General features: G+C 43.3%; 1 protein-coding gene across 1 annotated transcript in view; it reads right to left on the reverse strand.

The window, feature by feature from the left end:
• LOC124619775 (luciferin 4-monooxygenase-like) overlaps positions 1 to 19,968 on the reverse strand; it is a 55,464-nt gene that overhangs the window by 5,931 nt on the left and 29,565 nt on the right. The window contains exons 3-4 of the mRNA XM_047146360.1: positions 16,719 to 16,916; positions 4,676 to 4,841 (exon numbers count right to left, since the gene is read on the reverse strand). Of these exons, the coding sequence (XP_047002316.1) occupies positions 4,676 to 4,841; positions 16,719 to 16,916 (364 nt within the window). The remainder of the gene's footprint in view (positions 1 to 4,675; positions 4,842 to 16,718; positions 16,917 to 19,968) is intronic.

Raw genomic sequence — 19,968 nt, forward strand, 5'->3', positions numbered from 1 at the left:
ACCTCCTTTGTTGATGGACTACATTTTCTAAGCACTCTCCCAATGAATCTCAATCTGGTACCCGCCTTACCAACAATTAATTTTATATGATCATTCCACTTCAAATCGTTCCGCACGCATACTCCCAGATATTTTACAGAAGTAACTGCTACCAGTGTTTGTTCCGCTATCATATAATCATACAATAAAGGATCCTTCTTTCTATGTATTCGCAATACATTACATTTGTCTATGTTAAGGGTCAGTTGCCACTCCCTGCACCGAGTGCCTATCCGCTGCAGATCTTCCTGCATTTCGCAACAATTTTCTAATGCTGCAACTTCTCTGTATACTACAGCATCATCCGCGAAAAGCCGCATGCAACTTCCGACACTATCTACTAAGTCATTTACATATATTGTGAAAAGCAATGGTCCCATAACACTCCCCTGTGGCACGCCAGAGGTTACTTTAACGTCTGTAGACGTCTCTCTCTAAACGGGTCATTAAATAAATTATTTACAAGAAAAGCCAAGTGGCTATTATTGGCGATGTCATAGAATCATTTACCAGCATACAGTTCTTCCTCACATTACTATTACAGTAGTATGCCACACTTCAGTACTGGGTAAAATGTGGAAGCATATTGCAAGGAAATAACCAGAACTTCCTTAGACTGGGTGGCGGCTTCATCATCAAAATGCGCGGCCTCATGTAGAAGATCATTCTATACACTTTGTGGCTCAATGCAACGTTACCTGCCCACCGCATGCGCCTTGTGGCTCGATCTTGCAGCCTATAATTCTTTTATTTGCATCACAGAAAGTAAAGTTTAAGGGGGTTATATTTGAGACCTCTGAAGCAATCTTAAGAAAAGTAGATGATTCCCAAGGACCTGACAGAGAACGGCCGGCACCTTGTGTTCGAGGGCTGGCAAAGACGCTATAAAGAGTGCATTCAAGTAGCAGGGAAGAATCTGAAAAGGTCGTGGAAACACTGAAATTGAGTGATAAACACCTGTTAAGAAATTCGAACGATCAGAGCCTTTGTTGATCAACATTAATATTATTGGAAAAGTGGATTAACGAATGAATAAACTAACGAACGTAATGCTCATAGAGACGTTCGTTACAAATCGTAGCCGATGTAGCATTTTGTGTGCTCTGCGTTTCGGGGAGTGAAACGCTGCCACTTCTCCATTTATGTACATGGGAATATTAATTTACTTTCCTCTGTTCATCTGATTTGTGTTAACTTGATACGTAGGTACTCTTATTCAGTAAAACTATCGAGGCTAGACGTTACGTTACCCAAACCGAGTACGCTCGTAGCTTTCCGTGTAGGATACCTGACGATCGACGACACGAGGCACTTCTCCACGTTGACATCAACGACGGACCCGATGTTAGTCATATCACCATCAGCCTTTGAGGCTATAGGAAGACACTTAAACAATAATATCATGTAGACATACACACAGGCATTTTCTTCAGTTGAAACTACCAGGCCCTGATTCCCTGGCCGACATAGAAAACTATTCCACAAGCTTTCGTCAACTTCTGCCAGTAATATATTCGGAAATAAAACGGTAACTACATCGAGAACTTGAGGGGTCCGGAATTTATAGAAGTGTATGGAAGACAAGTGATGCCGATTGCGTGATTACTTCTGTATGGCAGCATCGTTCCCAATTAAAATTAACTCAACGCCCGATACGCGCGGCTCCCCTGTCGGAGGTTCGAATCCTCCCTCGGACATGGGTGTATGTGTTGTCCTTAGCGTAAGTTAGTTGAAGTTAGATTAAGTAGTGTGTAAGCTTAGGGACCGATGACCTCAGCATTTTGGTCCCATAAGAACTTACCACAAATTTCCAAAATTTTTTACATCAACACAATTCAATTGGCGCAAACTCTAAAACAGTATATTATCAAACACCGTCTTCTTTTCGGTCAAAATTATTTTGGTGTTTCCAAATTCCTGTGGCCTTTGTGTACATACTCGCATGGTAATGTGTTGACTTTGCCAAAATGCTCATCTCAGGGAATTCTGGTTCGTTATTCCCATCTCGGAAAACGTTCTGCGACGGCCGATTTGTCAGTATGTTCCAAGAAACAGTTCCTTTCGTGTTTGTCTTGTTCAAATGATTCAAATGGCTCTAAGCACTATGGGACTTAACATCTGAGGTCATCAGTCCCCTAGACTTAGAACTATTTGAACATAACTAACCTAAGACATCACACACATCCATGTCCGAGGCAGAATTCGAACCTGCGACCGTAGCAGCCGCGTGGTTCCGGACTGAAGCACCTAGAACCGCTCGGCCACAGCGTTTGTCTTGTTAGCGAGCTTTAACACTTTTTTGTTTTAATCCCCGGTACCTTCGAAGACGTCTCCCTCAGTCGGTGATTGTGTAGATTTATTTACAGATCAGAGCCACTCGGCTGAACGGAATTGAAGATATCACTGAGTATTTGTTTCTCTTTGTTGATGGTATTTCTTTTACCTGAAAACTCTGATAGAACCCTGTCTATGCCACCACAGCACGACAGTATCTTTAATTTATCTGACATGAAGAAATAAGTGTGGGGCAAGTTGTAAAATGAAACTGATGTTATTTCCACTTTTAACCACCTACAGGGTGTACTAGAATTGTGACAAACTTCTAGCCATTGTAGAGGGTGTCTTGAGGAACAGACTGAGGATAAGAAACCGTGACTGGAAACTTCATCCAAGGACGCTACAGAGCGTCGAATTTATACACGCTGGCTCCTGCCACTAGGCCATCCATTCGGCAGCAGATGTGACTTTGTACAGTAACGAACATTTCGTAGTGTTATTCATTATTCAGGGATCGGGACTGATTGCCATGATCACCAGTGGAGCTAGCTGCTGCGTATAAAGGCCTTGTCTTCTACATGTGATGCTCTGTTGCCTCGGTGGATGACAGTTTCGGACAAAATTTTCCATGCGCAGTTTATTTTTATCCTCGAATCCTCTAAAATCACAGTTGTTTTCAGTTGCACAGGAGAAAAATAAACTGCGGATGGAAACCATGTCTGAAGCAGTCATCCACGAAGGTAACAGATCATGGAATACGTAGGAGAAGAGGCTTTCTACGCAGGAGCGAGCACCAACTTCTAAACTGGCAAACGTGGCAATCTGTGGCCGTCACTGCTAACATACATCACAGCGAGATGTTCCATCTACATTCCGTCAGCATATGAAGTCACGTTTGCTGTGGAAGGGGTGGCCTAGTGGTAAGAGCCGGCGCCCATAACTTCGACACACTGTACCATCGTCAGTTGACGTTACTGGGCACGGGTTCCTATCCTCGATTTGTTCATCAGAACACCCTCTACAACCCCTCCAAGTCTGTCACAACATTGCTGTGAGATTAGATTAGATTAGATTAGATTAGATTAATACTAGTTCCATGGATCATGAATACGATATTTCGTAATGATGTGGAACGAGTCGAATTTTCCAATACATGACATAATTAGGTTAATTTAACAACATACTTAAGTTAATATAACAACTTTTTTTTGTGTTTTTTTGTTTTCCTTTATTTTTATTTTTTTTTTTATTTTTATTTTTTTAATATTTTTTTTTCTTAATTTATATCTAAAAATTCCTCTATGGAGTAGAAGGAGTTGTCATTCAGAAATTCTTTTAATTTCTTCTTAAATACTTGTTGGTTATCTGTCAGACTTTTGATACTATTTGGTAAGTGACAAAAGACTTTAGTGCCAGTATAATTCACCCCTTTCTGTGCCAAAGTTAGATTTAATCTTGAATAGTGAAGATCGTCCTTTCTCCTAGTATTGTAGTTATGCACACTGCTATTGCTTTTGAATTGGGTTTGGTTGTTAATAACAAATTTCATAAGAGAGTATATATACTGAGAAGCTACTGTGAATATCCCTAGATCCTTAAATAAATGTCTGCAGGATGATCTTGGGTGGACTCCAGCTATTATTCTGATTACACGCTTCTGTGCAATAAATACTTTATTCCTCAGTGATGAATTACCCCAAAATATGATGCCATATGAAAGCAATGAGTGAAAATAGGCGTAGTAAGCTAATTTACTAAGATGTTTATCACCAAAATTTGCAATGACCCTTATTGCATAAGTAGCTGAACTCAAACGTTTCAGCAGATCATCAATGTGTTTCTTCCAATTTAATCTCTCATCAATGGACATACCAAAAAATTTGGAATATTCTACCTTAGCTATATGCTTCTGATTAAGGTCTATATTTATTAATGGCGTCATACCATTCACTGTACGGAACTGTATGTACTGTGTCTTATCAAAATTCAGTGAGAGTCCGTTTACAAGGAACCACTTAGTAATTTTCTGAAAGACAGTATTGACAATTTCATCAGTTAATTCTTGTTTCTCAGGTGTGATTACTATACTTGTATCATCAGCGAAGAGAACTAACTTTGCCTCTTCATGAATATAGAATGGCAAGTCATTAATATATAATAAGAACAACAAAGGACCCAAGACTGACCCTTGTGGAACCCCATTCTTGATAGTTCCCCAGTTTGAGGAATGTGCTGATCTTTGCATGTTACGAGAACTACTTATTTCAACTTTCTGAAAGTGTTGTAGTACTGTTTCTAAGAAGTATTATTCTGCAGTGTCGAGTGCACATTTGTGTGTGATCAAGAGGTATGGCCTCACCTTGGACCAGTTGCTTCAGTTCGTCGGGTGTGACGGTGGCGCCTTGGGCCAGCACGACGAAAGCTGCTGGGTGTTCCTGGTCCTCATCGTGTGGCAGGCCCAGCACCACCGCCTCCGTCACCTGCGGGTGTCCCAGCAGCCACGCCTCCAGCTCTGACGGCGACACCTGCCGGAGTAGTCACTCCTCTGTATATTACCGAAAACAGCGTACTCTATCTGATATAAAGTATCTGGCACTCCTACCTAATGCAAACTTTTGTGCTAAATCTCAAAAGAGGCGAAGTGGCCAGGATAAAAGGAGATGCAGAGTACAATGTTCTCAGTAGAGAAGCTTCATTGATATCATTATTTTTATTTTTATTATTATTACTACTATTGGTACTGTAAGTGGAAGCAGCAGCAGTACTACAACTACTGCCAGAATTAACCCTATTAGTTCATAGCCAGTATGATTTACTCCTGTTACCGTTATAGACACCCATATTACTTTTCATACGAAAATGGGTATTTCTTAAGTAGTTCTGATATAATGAAAGGTACTGTATGCGTGGAATGCAGGTCCGCTAATGAGATGATGTTAAATAAACAAATGACAGCAGAACGCGATGGTCAGGAGAACCCTGTGGTATCGAACATGGGGTAGTCGTTGCATGTCAGCTGAGCAACAAATTCATCACAGACATTTCAACTGTTCTAAAGCTGCCCAAGCTGAGTGTTGGTGATGTGACTGAGAACTGGAATCGCGAATTAACAGCCACTGCATTACCAAGACCAGGCAAAGTTCGGGAACTGGTTGAAAGACACCGCTGAGCATTGCGGAAGGTGGCTGCAAAAACTCGCATGTAATCATGGGAAAGAAAGTGCTACCGGAGCTCAGACAGAGCAATGGCTATGTGTACGGAGATTAATAGAATAGTTAAAATGGTCGACCAGCTTCTCGTAACTGCATATTTCTGTAGTCAAGCGACGCCTGAGATGATGTAAATAGCGATGCCACTGGTCAGTGGATGACTGGAACGAGCGAATTGAGGTGATGAATCACGCTATACACTGTTGTAATCCGATGGAAATGTTTTGAAATCGTGGAAAGCCTGGAGTCCGTAATCTACTTCGACGTCCAATATTAGCGGTAAAGTAAAGATAAAATGGTGTTGTTGGTGTTTTGTGTGGTTAGTGTGACATCCCATTGTTGTGCTTAAGGCAACGCTAAACGCGGAAGGACATGAACATATTTAAGAGCATTCGGCAGTGCGTTAAGTTCTGGAAAATTTCGGGGACGATTACTATTAGTATAAGCATAACAGCGCATCATGTGATAAAGCTTCCTCTTGAAGCAACTGTGTATGGGCGGTAACATTCTCGAAATGGATTGGCATGAACATATTTACAATATGAACCCAAGGAAACATCTTTGGCATGAGTTACAACACTGACTTCGCTTCATATCCCAGCGATCAATAGCACTAACTTCACGTTGACAAAGACTACTAGGTGTCTGAATACTTTTGATCCGATAATGTAATCTGAAACAATCGCTGTGGGACGCAAATATTATCCGATGCAGTCAGACTAGGACAGTTTCACTATCGGATTAACATATGAAAGTGGCTCTGGAGATTCAAATATTCTTGTACAATTCAGGAGAGGACGACATGCTGCTGACTAAAACATTAATGTAGTCGGAAACGTTAGCCACATGAAGGTGGGCGTGATATCGAAACCAATTTTGGCATTGACATAAATATTTTTAAGAGGTGTTTGCGATGGTTGCGTTCTTGGTCACAAAGTTGTGAAAATGTTTAATTATAGTGTGTTAGAAATGTTTTGGGCGGAAGTGTTCTGAATTTACTTTAACTGAAATCAAATGAACGGTTTATGGATGACAATATCGTGTATCAGTATTAAGGTAATAAAAGAGGGCCTCAAAGTAGCCCGAAATCAAGGTGGCAGACAAGAATGTGGAATTATAACTAAATCAATACCATTAGCTGCTGACGGGCGTTCATATACATCAACGGGGACAGTTGAAAATGTGTGCCCCGACAGGGACTCGAACCCAGGATCTCCCGCTTATATGGCAGACGCTCTATCCATCTCAGCCACCAAAGGCACAGAGGACAGTGCGATTGCAGGGACTTATCACCGGTGTGCTCCACGTGAGACCCACATTCTCAACTTATAACCCACACACTACATTCGTAGTGCCCCTGCCATTATACCCATTACTCGCGGCAGACAGTCCCCCGAGTCCCGTAAAGAGTTCAGGTAACTAGTGTGCATCCGTACGGAAGAAGGTCATCAGCCGGTTAGCCTTAACGATATGAAGATGGCATCTGTTCTTTCATATAGAATTTGGAATTGTTTTTACTCGTAGCGGTAGGTATCTTGGGCGCTGATTCAGGATGTCGATCTTTTTGTGATGAATTTAGCTGCTCGCCACGCTCTGAAGTTAAATGTTTGTTCCATTTATTAGTTACAATGTAATCGCAGTTTGAAATTATATGAATTAGTTAAGGGGATTATGTGAACCAGCAGCTTGAATGTAAGTAAAGTACATTGCAATCGTTTTACATGCACAAAAAATCTGTTCCTGGCACCAGTTATTCAGTTACAGTTTCTCTTTATAAGCGACACTTTCATCGAGGTGCAAAACGTATGGACGAAGGTAATTTTCGATTTATGTGCCCTTGGCAAGTAACGTAGCTCGATTGAACTTAAATCATACACATAAAGAACTGCTACAATACGGACAGAAGGCGGCTGAAAGAAATACACAATGACATGAAAAGAAATGAGTCCTTTATTCAATGACAATGATCACACTGAAGTCACCGCGATATATGATGACCTCCTGAACGTTACAAAAGACGGTACCTGGTCCTTAAAAACGTTTGTGATCGCCACAGACGCCAGTGCATGCTCTTCAATGTGTTACAACGCCGGTCATACGGTTGGTAAGTTCTGGTGGTAGGGCGTTCCATTCCTCCACGAGCAGCGTTGACAAGTGCAAAAAAATGCTTCAAATGGCTCTGAGCACTATGGGACTTAACATCTGAGGTCATCAGTCCCCTAGAACTTAGAACTAATTAAACCAAATAACCCAAGGACATCACACTCATCCACGCACGAGGCAGGTTTCGAACCTGCGACCGTGACAAGTGCAGCACGTCCGTTGCTGCGCGTGGACGCGCTACAGTACGTCTCGCCAACGCAACACAGCTACTCTACGGGAACTACGTTTGAAGAACCGTCAGCCCAGTCCATTCGCCGAAATCCTCTCGTTCCTAGAGCTCCTTCATCAGCGTAGTTCTACGCGGTCGCGCATTGTCATCAATTAAAAATGAAGTCAGTGCCGAATGCACCACTGAAAAAGACACACGTGAGAAAGGATTATACTGTCACCGGTAAGTCCACCTCCCCACAACGTATTGCCTGGACCAACAACACGACCATGTTCTGGAACGCTCTCTACGTACCCTTATGTAGCGAGAGGTGACAACACATAATGCACCCAGGAACATTCTCGAGCGTGATCATTCCGGGATACAACTTATGATACCAAGAACCGTAATGTTCCACTAGAGTCCTGACTTCCAACTCTTTGAACAGAGTGCGCTCACTCGTCAACGTTATAGTGGGACTCCACTCCTTGCCTCACGTATGTCTTTTCCTGAGTGCGATCGACGCCGACTTCATCTTTATGGATGAGAGAGCACTACTCCATCAAACTGCCCAGGTGGAGGAGCTTTTTGAATAGGAGGATTTCGGCGACTGCCCATTCCGTCGACTTAAATGCCATCATCGGGTACGAGTGGGATGCGTTGGGGAGGTGTATTACAACAGGTCCAGACGCAGCAATGATCATCCAGCAGGTGTCAGTTACGCCGTGTGAGGAATTATTGGTGACATCATTTGGTAGTCAGCTTCAAATGACGGTTCTCTAAATTATTTCAATAGTGTTCCTCGAAAAGAACGTCGCCATCCCTCCAGGGATTCCCATTTGATTCCCGAAGCATCTCCGTAACACTTACGTGGTGTTCGAACCTACCCGTAACTGCTCTAGCAGCCAGCCTCTGACCTACTTCGATGTCTTCCTTCGATCCGACATGGAACGGGTCCCAAACATTCGTGCAGAGCTGAAGAATAGGACGCATCAGCGTCTTACATGCTACCTCCTGTACAGGCAAATCACACCTTCCTAAAACTCTGGGGCGCGCGGGGTAGCCGCGTGGTCTGGGGCGTGCGGCTCCCACTGTCTGAGGTTCGAGTCCTCCGTCCGGCATCGATGTGTGTGTTGTCCATAGCGTAAATTAGTTTAAGTTAGATTAATATAGTGTCTAGGCTTAGGGACCGAAAACGTCAGATGCTTGGTCTCATAAGAACTTACCTCAAATTACCAATTTCCTAAAACTCTGCCAATGAACCGAAGTCGACCATTCGCCTTCCCTACCACAGTTCTCACATGATCGTTCCATTTCATATCACTCTGCAACGTTACGACCAGATATTTAAAGGACTTGAGTGTGTCAAGCAGAACACTATTAATACTGTACCCAAATATTATAGGTTTCTTCTTCCTACGCATCCGAATTAACTTACATTTTTTCATACATAGAGCTAGCTGCCAATTATCACACAAATTAGAAATTTTTTATAGGCCGTCTTGTATCTTCCTACAGCTACTCAGCTTTGACACCTTATCGTAGACCAGAGCATCCTCAGCAAACAAAACTGAAAATTGCTGCCCATTCTGTTCACCAAATCATGTATGTATACACAGAACAACAGCGGTCCTATCACACTTCTCTGAGGCACTCCTCACGGTATTACTTAAAAAGTCTTCCAGCCACTCACATATCTGTCAACTTAGTCCATATGCTCGTACCTTTGTTAACATCCTGCAATGAGGCACCGTGTAAAATGCTTTCAGGTAATCTAGAAATATGGAATCAGCATGTTGTCCTTCATCCATAGCATTCAGTATATCACTTGAGGAGAGGGGCAAACGGAGTTTCGCATAAGCAATGCTTTCTAAAACCATTACTGTGTTATGGACGTAAGGTTCTCAGCTCAAGAAAGTTTGTTATATTCGAACTGAGAATATGTTCAAGGATTCTGCAGCAAACCGAAATTAGGGATGGTGGTTTGTAATTTTGCGGGTCCGCTCTTTTACTCTTCTTTACCCTCTTTTCCTGTCGGTTGGAACTTCGTGCTGGCAAGAGATTAACCATAAATGCAAGCTAGGTGTGCGGCGAATGCCATCCCATATTCCTTGTAAAACCTTATTGTGATTCCATCAAGACCTGATAATTTATTTGCCATCAAATCTTTCAGTTGTTTCTCTACGCCAGGGATGCTTATTGTCATGTCGTCCATACGAGAGTCTGTCCCATGGTCAAATGACGGTATGTTTGTACGATTCTCCCCCGTGAATGATTTCCTGTACGTGAAATTTAAAACTTGGCCTTTCATTTAGCTACCTGGAACTGCCACACCAGGGTAGTCAACAAGGGACTGATTGGAAACCTTAGAGCCTCTTAGTGATTTTACATACGACCATAATTTTCTCGGGTTCTTTGCCAGGTCTTTTGCTAACGTATGATGGTGATAGTTGTTGTATGCTTCGCGCATAGATCACTTCAAAGACGCATGAAGCTCTATTAACCTTTGCTTGACGTTATTTGCGCGTTCTCTTTTCAACAGTGATTGCAACGGCCTCTACTTTCCGAGCATCTTCCGAATTTAATTATTAAACCGCGATCTGTCTTTTCCGTTCAAGACAGTTTAGAAAATGTGTTCAGCAGTATACCGCACGACAGTCTGTCTGCACTCAGCGCAATGAATGCATAGACATCCCAGTCTATACTCTGTAGGTTCAAGTTGTCTCCAAGTATTACTGCATGATCTGGTTAATTAAGTGATACTGTCAGTAGATCATTTTTAAATGACTCTGGAACTGTCACTACCGAATCTTTTGGCAGGTAAAAACATCCAACAATGAACATAGTTTCACCTACACCAGCTGTAACTGACCAGATAACTTCACTGTGACACTCAACTTCAACCTGAATAGAGACAGTACCATTGTCATCTGCAATGAACACCCTCCTTCAACGGCATCTAATATGTCTTTCCGATATACATCCCAAGACTCGCTAAATGTCTCAGAGCTTTCTACTTCGGGGTTCAGCCAGCACTCGGTCCCAAGAATAATTTATGCACGAGAACTTTCTTGGAAGACAGTAAATTCGGAAATTTTATTACTAATACTTCGACAGTTTACTGATAAAATTTTGACAGTCGAAGTATCTTTACTCTCAACGTGGTCTGACTTCTCTTGCTATGTATCGACTGGCGAGTGTTCATCAGTGCACCTCAACTAACTATGCCCTTAAAAACCCTGAATACCTGCTTCCTTCGCGTAGTGCACCCTTGACCTATCAAGGGGAGTCCAAGAAATCCCCATTCAAAATCCACAACCAAGACTGTAACAGAGTCAACGAAACCGTTGATCATGACCTCCACTCGACTGCAAACCAAAGGACTCCAATCAACTCTGAGAACAATGCTGCAAACTGCGAGCTCTGTTTGCACCCTGCGCGCGAGGCCAGCAGTGTTCATCATATCCGCCAGCCGCCTATATGAATTGACAATGGCCTCAGAAACCATGCGACAAGCGTCATTGATGCCGACATGACCCATAACTTCCAGACAACTGCACCCTGCGCGTTCGATAGCCGCAGGTAAGGCCGCCTCCACATCTCGGATACTGCCCCCTGGCTAAAGTGCAGAGCACACATTGGTTTTCTTTCCATACCTGAACGCTGTCTGCCTAAGAGGTTCCATAACGCCCTAACGCTGCAGATCCCGATAACAAGCCCCCAGTGTGCCTCCTCGAATCCTGCTAAAGGAGCGGCCACTTGTTAATTCACAGGGTGAATGGGCAAGGCCAGGAGATCTGTCACACATGCCCTCCGCCTCGAGCGAGGCGAATGCGTGACCATCTGCCACTCACCCTGCTGTGAGGCCGGATCCACTGTGTCGGCCACACTAGGAAGTGTCTCGGAAGCAGAACCTGTGGGAGCAGCAAACGGCACCTGACATGTCCCATGGACGTTCCAGATCCTCCGACACCGCCACACCCCGAGGCAGCAGCCTGTAGGTGATTGACTGAAGCCAAAAACAAGTTCAGATGTTCGCTAACCGCAACCAGCTCCTCCTGCGTCCATACACATCCTAACCATCCTAGTGAGACTAACAAAAGAAGTAAACTATAAAGGCAGACAGAGTTTTAGCTATGCAACTTGTTTCCTCCCTGATGTGTTACAGACGGACGCTGTGGAGCTTGCTCTTCAGTGAGGAACTATTGTGCCACAGACTGAGTGAATTTACCCTTACAAAAACGCAAGATGGAGCCTCTTAAACAGAAGAAACATGCACGAAATTTAATAAATGTGCTACGAGGAAAACATAGAAGAAGATCAGCACTTAACTTACCGCTCCGTAGATATGAATCACCTGAGAGTTGCTGCTGCAAAGAATAACCAAGCTTGCTTCCAACTTATGTTCTCAAAATTAATTTTCAATGCACAAACAAATATTTATGGTAAAAATGGTCTCTTATTATAAATTCAAACAGGGATATTTTGATTTATTTAACCTTGCACAGTGCTGGTCGTTGGTAAGGAAGCGATGTTAATGCTTGGGTCACCAAAGGAGACGTTCATGTACTTAAACATCCACTAATATCCCACTAAATTACTAACCTTCAGCATGCAGCTTCTGCTGGGACAGAGGAGTTGACGGCGGGATCTCGCAGCGTTTTTACTCAAATATACTATATGTGGAAACCCAGTCTCGAAAGCGACAACCGAGCCAAAAAGGAAAGAATGTACATAAGGCCATTACCAAGAGCAAATGAACTTTCCACTCATGTACTGATGAAAGAAAATCTTAATAATTAGATTCTCAGGCTACAAAACAACGATCTACAAGGCACCCACCAAGTGGTTGGATCAGGTGCCAAAATTAAAGTCCTATTCACAACAAAAGCTATTCACAAATAAGATTCGAGACGCCAATTCTATGTCATTGTGCTTATTATAATACACGCCATCATTTTATAATGATTATGGTGTGATAACTAAGGACCACGGGCTTGGCTGAAGCCGATTTGAAATTTCATGATTTTACACGGAAATGACATATCATTATGCTTATTATAAGACACGCAATTTTATGATCGTTCAACAAGGGTATGGAAGAGCGAAGAGACCACGTACTTGGCTGAGGGACACAATAGTAAAGATGTGGTTCAGACGGAACACTAGATGAAATATGAAAGTTCACACGAAAGTTGTATATTATCATGCTTACTATAATGTACAAAAATACGCCGAAGAGCCAAAGAAACTGGTACACATGCCAAATATCGTGTAACTCTCCCGCGAGCACGCAGAACTGCCACAACACGAGATGGAATGGGCTCGACTAAAGTCTGAAGTAGTGCTGGAGTGAACTGACACTATGAATCCTACACGGCTGTCCATAAATCCGTAAGAGTACGAGAGGGTGGAGATCTCTTCCGAACATCATGTTGCAAGGCATCCCAGGTATTTTCAATAATGATCATATATGGGGTGTTTGGTGGCCAGAGAAGAATAATATTCCTGGAGCCACCCTGTAAAAATTTTGAACGTGTGTGGCGTCGCATTGTCCTGCTGGAATTGCCCAAGTCGGTCAGAATGCACAATGAACATGAATGTATGCTGGTGACCAAACAGAAGGCTTATGAACGTGTCACCTGTCAGAGTCCTATCAAGGCGTATCAGGTGTCCCATACCACTCGAACTGCACACGTCCCGCACCATTACAGAGCCTCTACCAGCTTGAACAATCGCCTGCTGACATGCAGGGTCCATAAATTCTCACGGTTGTCTCCACACCCATACACGTCAATAATATAGATACAATTTGAAACCACACTCGTGCGACCAAGCAATATGTTTCCAGCGATCAGCAGTCCAGTGTCGTTGTTGACGTGCCCTTTTGCTCGAAAGTCGCATGCCCGGTGTTGGCGACAAATACGATACTGCGGTGCAAGCGTTATTCCGAATTACAATGCAATGTCCCTTTCGACATGCATGCATGGCCGTGAGTCGTGCACGTCATTCTGAGGAGTCGTTCTCTTTCTACAGTGTTTCGATGGACACACTGTGTGTTATTATGATATTGAAGGGACTGTGTTGTTCAGAAGTACGATGCAAAGTTCCTTCGGACATCTATCGCGAGGACTGTGGTTGACAACATATGTGAAGATTGATTCGGGCAGTGAGTCATGCTCGGGTAGCCTAAAGGTAAAGCGATTGCTCACGATAAGGGAGTTATCGGGGTTGAAATGCAGGTCCGGCACAAATTTTCATTGTCGTCATTCCATTTACAGCTGATGGCTGTCCATATCAGCAATTGCGAGTGCATTTCCTGTGTTTTAGTGATGGCTACAGTCGGCGCATGTAGACATGTCGAAAAGAACATTGCATCATAAATCGGAATAACACATGCCCTCCGATGTCGTATTTATCGGCCGACACCGGCATGCTACTTTCAATACAGAGCCTCAAAAAGCTTGAAGAATCGCCTGCTGACATGCAGGATCCATAAATTCTTGAGGTTCTCTCCACACCCATACACGTCAATAATCTAGATACACTTTGAAACGACACTCGTGCGACCAGGCAATATGTTTCCAGCCATCGGCAGTCCAGTGTCGTTGTTGACGTGCCCAGGTGAGGCATAAAGCTACGTGTCGTGCAGTCATCAAGGGTCGCGAGAGGCCATTCGGCTCCGAAAGCCCATATCGATGTTTTTTTCGTTCAGTGGTTCACACGCTGACGATTGTTCATGCACCAGCACTGATGTCTGCAGCAATCTGTGGAAGGCTTGCACTTCTGCCACGTTTAACGATTCACTTCTGTAATCGTTGGTCCTGTTCTTGTAGGATCTTTTTTCGTCCGCAGCGATGTCTCAGATTTGATGTTTTACCAGATTCCGGAAATTCACGGTACACTCGGGGAATGGTCGTATGGGATAATCCCTACTACAACACCACCTCGGAGATGGTGTGTCCCATCGCTCGTGCACCGACTGTAACAGTACGTTCAAACTCACTTAAATCTTGATAACCTCCCATTGTAGCAGCAGTAACCGACCTAACAATTGCGCCAGACACTTGTTGTGTGACAAAGATGTTGCAAACTGACTGCTGCGCCATTTTATGACTTTTACATATCTCTGTATTTGAATACGCGTGCCAATACCAGTTTCTTTGGTGCTTCAGTGTACAACAGGCCGGTACCTTGCAGCGCTGTTACCAGTGGTGCTACGGGATTGCGTGGAGTTGCAGCAAAGAGAACGAACAGAGATTTCGATACACACAATAAGCTACACGTGGTAACAATTCGTGGTAGACAACAGAGTTCTGGGTGCTCCTCAGAAGGGAGCACATGTCAGTTCATCACGCTTGTTGATAGAGGCGAGATTACACTTCGGTTCTCAAAGCAGATCATTTGTCTTGGAGACTTCAGCTGATTTATCGCAGCCTGTGGCACGATACGTTGCCCACCAGGTTCACAAGTCAGAGAACTGAGTGGAAATGTTAGTTGCATGTGAACTTTTTCTTTCTCTTGGTGGACACTGGCAAACACTGAGCAATCATCGTGGATTTAACTACTGATAAATCACCTGTAGACTCCAGCTTCATCCCATCCACTTGAATTATCCAGTCTTTGCCAAGGTATTCACGTGTTAGTTGTATAGTGACCCATGTTAACAGTTAATAGTTTTCTCATTCTTTGCATTATCATTAATCGAACTGATCCAACAATAAATTTTTATTCATATATGTCAGAAACGGATATTGCAATAAATAAGAATAAATGTAGACAACTGTTTCACTTTTTGATTAGATGGAAACTCTGTTTGTTATACTGTGTGATTTACAGCACCCATGTCTCATGTTTGCTAGGGCCATCTTTGTCTCATTAATTATCTGTTGCACGGCACTTGTCTCATTAAATGCACGTGAGTCCGTAGGGAGCAATAGGACTATTACCGAGGTCATCCGATGCGGATCATTCTGAGACCCACAGAGGTATGTCGAATGCCAAACTGTAGCTTCATCTGTGTCAAGACGGGGTGCCGAATATCCTGATGAATGTTTTGGAGGACTTTAGAGGTGAATCTGATAACACCATTAGTGATGGACGGAAGGTGTAACCAATAACTGCCTTTGATGTTCCCTTCTGCCTTCACAGTTTAATGAAATAGCAAGTGCAGACACGTCCATCAGTTTCAATTCATCAGTGGTCATTTGTTTTGCTGCTAATGCACTCTACAGTTTTCTATTGCTACTATGCACCAAAAGTGATTCTGAGAACTGTCATAAACAATTGCACGAAAAGCATTTAGTTAGTTGTTCTTCTGCTTGTATGTAACCGGAACTAAGTAAAGTGTGTGCGTGTTAACGAATGCAGCAAAATACTATGTTCGGCGTCAGAGAAGACGTGATGCAATTGTTTCTATATATACTGGAAACGAAAAATAACATTGCGTTGAAACAGTTTAGAGCTGGGAGAGAGAATACAACAGAATATAACAAGGACGTGAACAATTCCGGCGGGCGTTTATGGCCGTGCGGTTCTAGTGACTTCAGTCTGGAACCGCGTGACCGCTACGGTCACAGGTTCGAATCCTGCCTCGGGCATGGATGTGTGTGATGTCCTTAGGTTAGTTAGGTTTAAGTAGTTCAAAGTTCTATGGGACTGAAGACCTCAGAAGTTAAGTCCCATAGTGCTCAGAGCCATTTGAACCATTTTTTTGATCAATTCCGAAGCCCACCGTTTTCTTATCATGAACATACCCCTTAATCAGTGTATTCGGTTGATTTATAGCAGTAACGTGTGACCCATTTTATGTTTACCGTACTCACCAAAGAAATGGGAACAGTTTTATTTTCGAGGATACTGATGTAACCTCTAAAACTCACATGGACCCCGCGGTATTTGACGAGTTCCTTTATTCTATCGACGACGTAAAAGTTGCCATCAGCGTCGTAGTGGCCCACGTCTCCACTGTGGATCCAGCCCTCCTCGTCTGCGAAGTCTTTGACGACGGTCCATCCTTTGAAGCACAGCTCGCCATCGACTCCTGGACCGAGACATTTCCCGGTCGCCAAGTCCACCACCTGCAAGCAGAGCAGTCACTTACAAACGTAATCGACAAATAGAGAGTCCCATACACGGTGTGTAAGCGAGAAGGCACTGCATTGGAACAACGACACCTAAAATAGTGACTTGCCGCGAGAAAAATGGCAAGCTCTAACACCACTCCTATAATAGAACACCTAGAGTGAAAAGGTATGAAGACGAAAAATGTAATTCATACACTCGAAATTTGTAGAAATAAAAATTACTCCGAACTGCTCTGCTAAACGAAAAGACAGATATGACGACAAAAGGAAGGAAGCTTAGAGTTTAACGTCCCGTCGATAGCGAGGTCACTAGAGTCGGAGAACAATCTCGAAGTTCGGAACGATGAGAAAATAAATCGGCCGTGCTTTCTATAAGGAACGATCCCTGAATTTGCTCTAAGGGATTTAGGGAAATCGTTAATGGCCGAAAGGGAATTTGAAACCCCGTCCTTCCGAATGCGAGTCCTGTGTGATAATTGCTGCGTAATCTCGCTCGGTGACGACAGGTAACCCACAAATAACCATGTTTCTCCCATGTAGTAAGGGTATGAGTTTCTATTTTGATAAAACACAAGTTGTCTGCTATTAGTTTCGGAAAAGTTTGTCCATTATTTCCAATGAGTTTCAGTTTATTCTCTGTTGAACAACATAGGAAGAATAAGCGCCTTATCATATCCACCTGTTTTTGATATGGCAGTATTGACATTCAGAAAATTACTGGCAGATTTATTAAAACTAAATATATACCTTTGTATTACTTATTGTCGTTCACATTCTGTTTGGTATTTGTGGCAGAGCTGTAATTATTGCCTTCCACAATGTTACCTGCAAATCTAAGCATTTACTAACGTTTTGTTACGTAATTTCGCAAATTTTTGGCCTAATATGACATTACCGTTATCTTTTTACATTTCGTTTTTATTGTACTACTGTGATTATATCACGTGGTTTTGTAAGCATGGATTCACTATTTTACTCTCTGACTAGCACTTTTTAAGTTACTGTACAACTTTTCCAAAAAATTTGTTGAGGTGTTTGCTGATTGTGAGCAGGCTTTGTAAATCGATGAGTTTTGCAGATCCTACGTTTTCGAGTTCCTACAGTGTGTCAAGTGGAGCATTTTAATACAGACTGTTTCACTGTTTGTGTGATAATTACTTGTTCCATCATGTTTTTCTAGGTGTTCTTGCCGGGAGATTTGAATGTTGTGGTAGCGTTGGGGTTTAGGAGTGTGTGGTTTTGTTTGTTTGTTTGTTTCTCTCCCTTTCCCCTCAACCCCCTTCCCCCCCTCCCTCACACTCTCTCTCTCTCTCTCTCTCTCTCTCTCTCTCTCTCTGTGTGTGTGTGTGTGTGTGTGTGTGTGTGTGTGTATGTGCCTACTCTGTTACTCTGTTAAACATTACGTCTCAGATTACGTTTCCAGTTTCATTGTGGGCACTGACGTATTGTTGTGAATGCACAGCAGAAAATTCAGGGCTTTTCTCTTCACTGTTCATGGGAGTAATTCACCTCTTGCCACAACACACGACTTTCAAACTTACAACATGCTGTCTGAATTAACCACCATCATAGCTTCATCAGTGCTAACCATGTGGAGAGACTATACATGATAGTTGCATTAAGGCTAGTCTTGACAAGATCGCCGCAACTGTGTATAGGGACGATGCACGCTGCCTACAATATGCTTACCGTTTTCACCTCACCAGGTTGCAAAGACTAATCAGGCCACCTATATTGAAAACGAGACCTGGTGTATCAACCCTAGCGGTGTACAGGGACAGTACATATCATCTACAGTAATAGCTACGATTCTCATATTCACCCCATCTGTACGTAACACCTTGCATACCATCTGCATCAAAGGCTGAAGAGCCTGGTGTGCTGTTACGCCACTGTCATCAATTACTGCCTTCCTTTTACCTTCATTCAACATCCTTTCTCAGGACCACTGAGATGCACCGTTCCTACCAGCGATTAGCTACAGCAGCTATTCTACTTCGCATGACGGCTCGGTCCCACCAGTTTTTAGCCTTCTGAGGATCTACTCATATCCTAACCCCGCAAACCACCAACCAGAACTTTCCCCGATACACATCGCCAGCCTCTTTTATTACACACTCTCTTCAATGCCTTACACATCTTAACCCCTCACTTACAGTTGCCGACAGCCCATACCAGCACTATAGTCAAAGAACAGAGGCATGCACTCTCCTATCATTTTTTCACATATTTCTGTCGTTGGCTCATCAGATTATATTTCGTTTTTACATTTGTTTCATTTGAAACTCAAAGGTGAAAGAATGAAAACTTGGTCATTGTCAGACCATTCTCATTTAGGGGAATGCAGAAGGTGAACCAGAACTTCGTCTAGAAAAGTTTCAAGATTGTTGATGGATGAATGTGCGACGCTGCAGAGCAATTTCACAGCACTTGTGGCAAGCGCAGTAAACAGGAGTCATGTCGACACCAGAGCATAAAGTCTTTGGGAATTTTATTCCGTCTACTCAGCTGAACAATAACTTTGCCTCGCAGGCAGGCGTGTGAACAATATACACAGATGGCAGCATTTTAGAGACGACGTGTAGCGACGTGTAGTTTGGCTCAAAGCAGCCTGTCCGAATAATCGGCTGATCGCTCGACATTTGAAATAGAGCGATGCCACTAGTCGACGACTTTTGGCCGGAATAAGTGACAGTGACCACAAGGATCTTTGATAGGGGAGTCTCAGAAAGGGGGCTGATATCACCGCGCCCCATGCGCCGGTTACTATTGACCTCTGAACACCGACAAACCTGTTTTCAGCAGCGTCGGACACATTCGACGGGGTATCTCATTGACTGAAGTAAAACTGATATCAGCGGTAAACCCCGCTTCGAACTGAGTCCCGAGGACGAAGGAAGACATGTCTGGAGACATTCCAGACAGTGGTGGGATACCATCATGACTGTCGCCCGCCATACTCCGCGACAACCAGGGATGATGGTTTGGCCTGGCAATTCATTTCATAGCGGAACCGGTTTGGTTGTCATCTGCAGCACTCTTGCGG

The sequence above is a fragment of the Schistocerca americana genome, chromosome 6, assembly GCF_021461395.2.
Source record: "Schistocerca americana isolate TAMUIC-IGC-003095 chromosome 6, iqSchAmer2.1, whole genome shotgun sequence".
NCBI classification, from domain to species: Eukaryota; Metazoa; Arthropoda; class Insecta; order Orthoptera; family Acrididae; genus Schistocerca; species Schistocerca americana.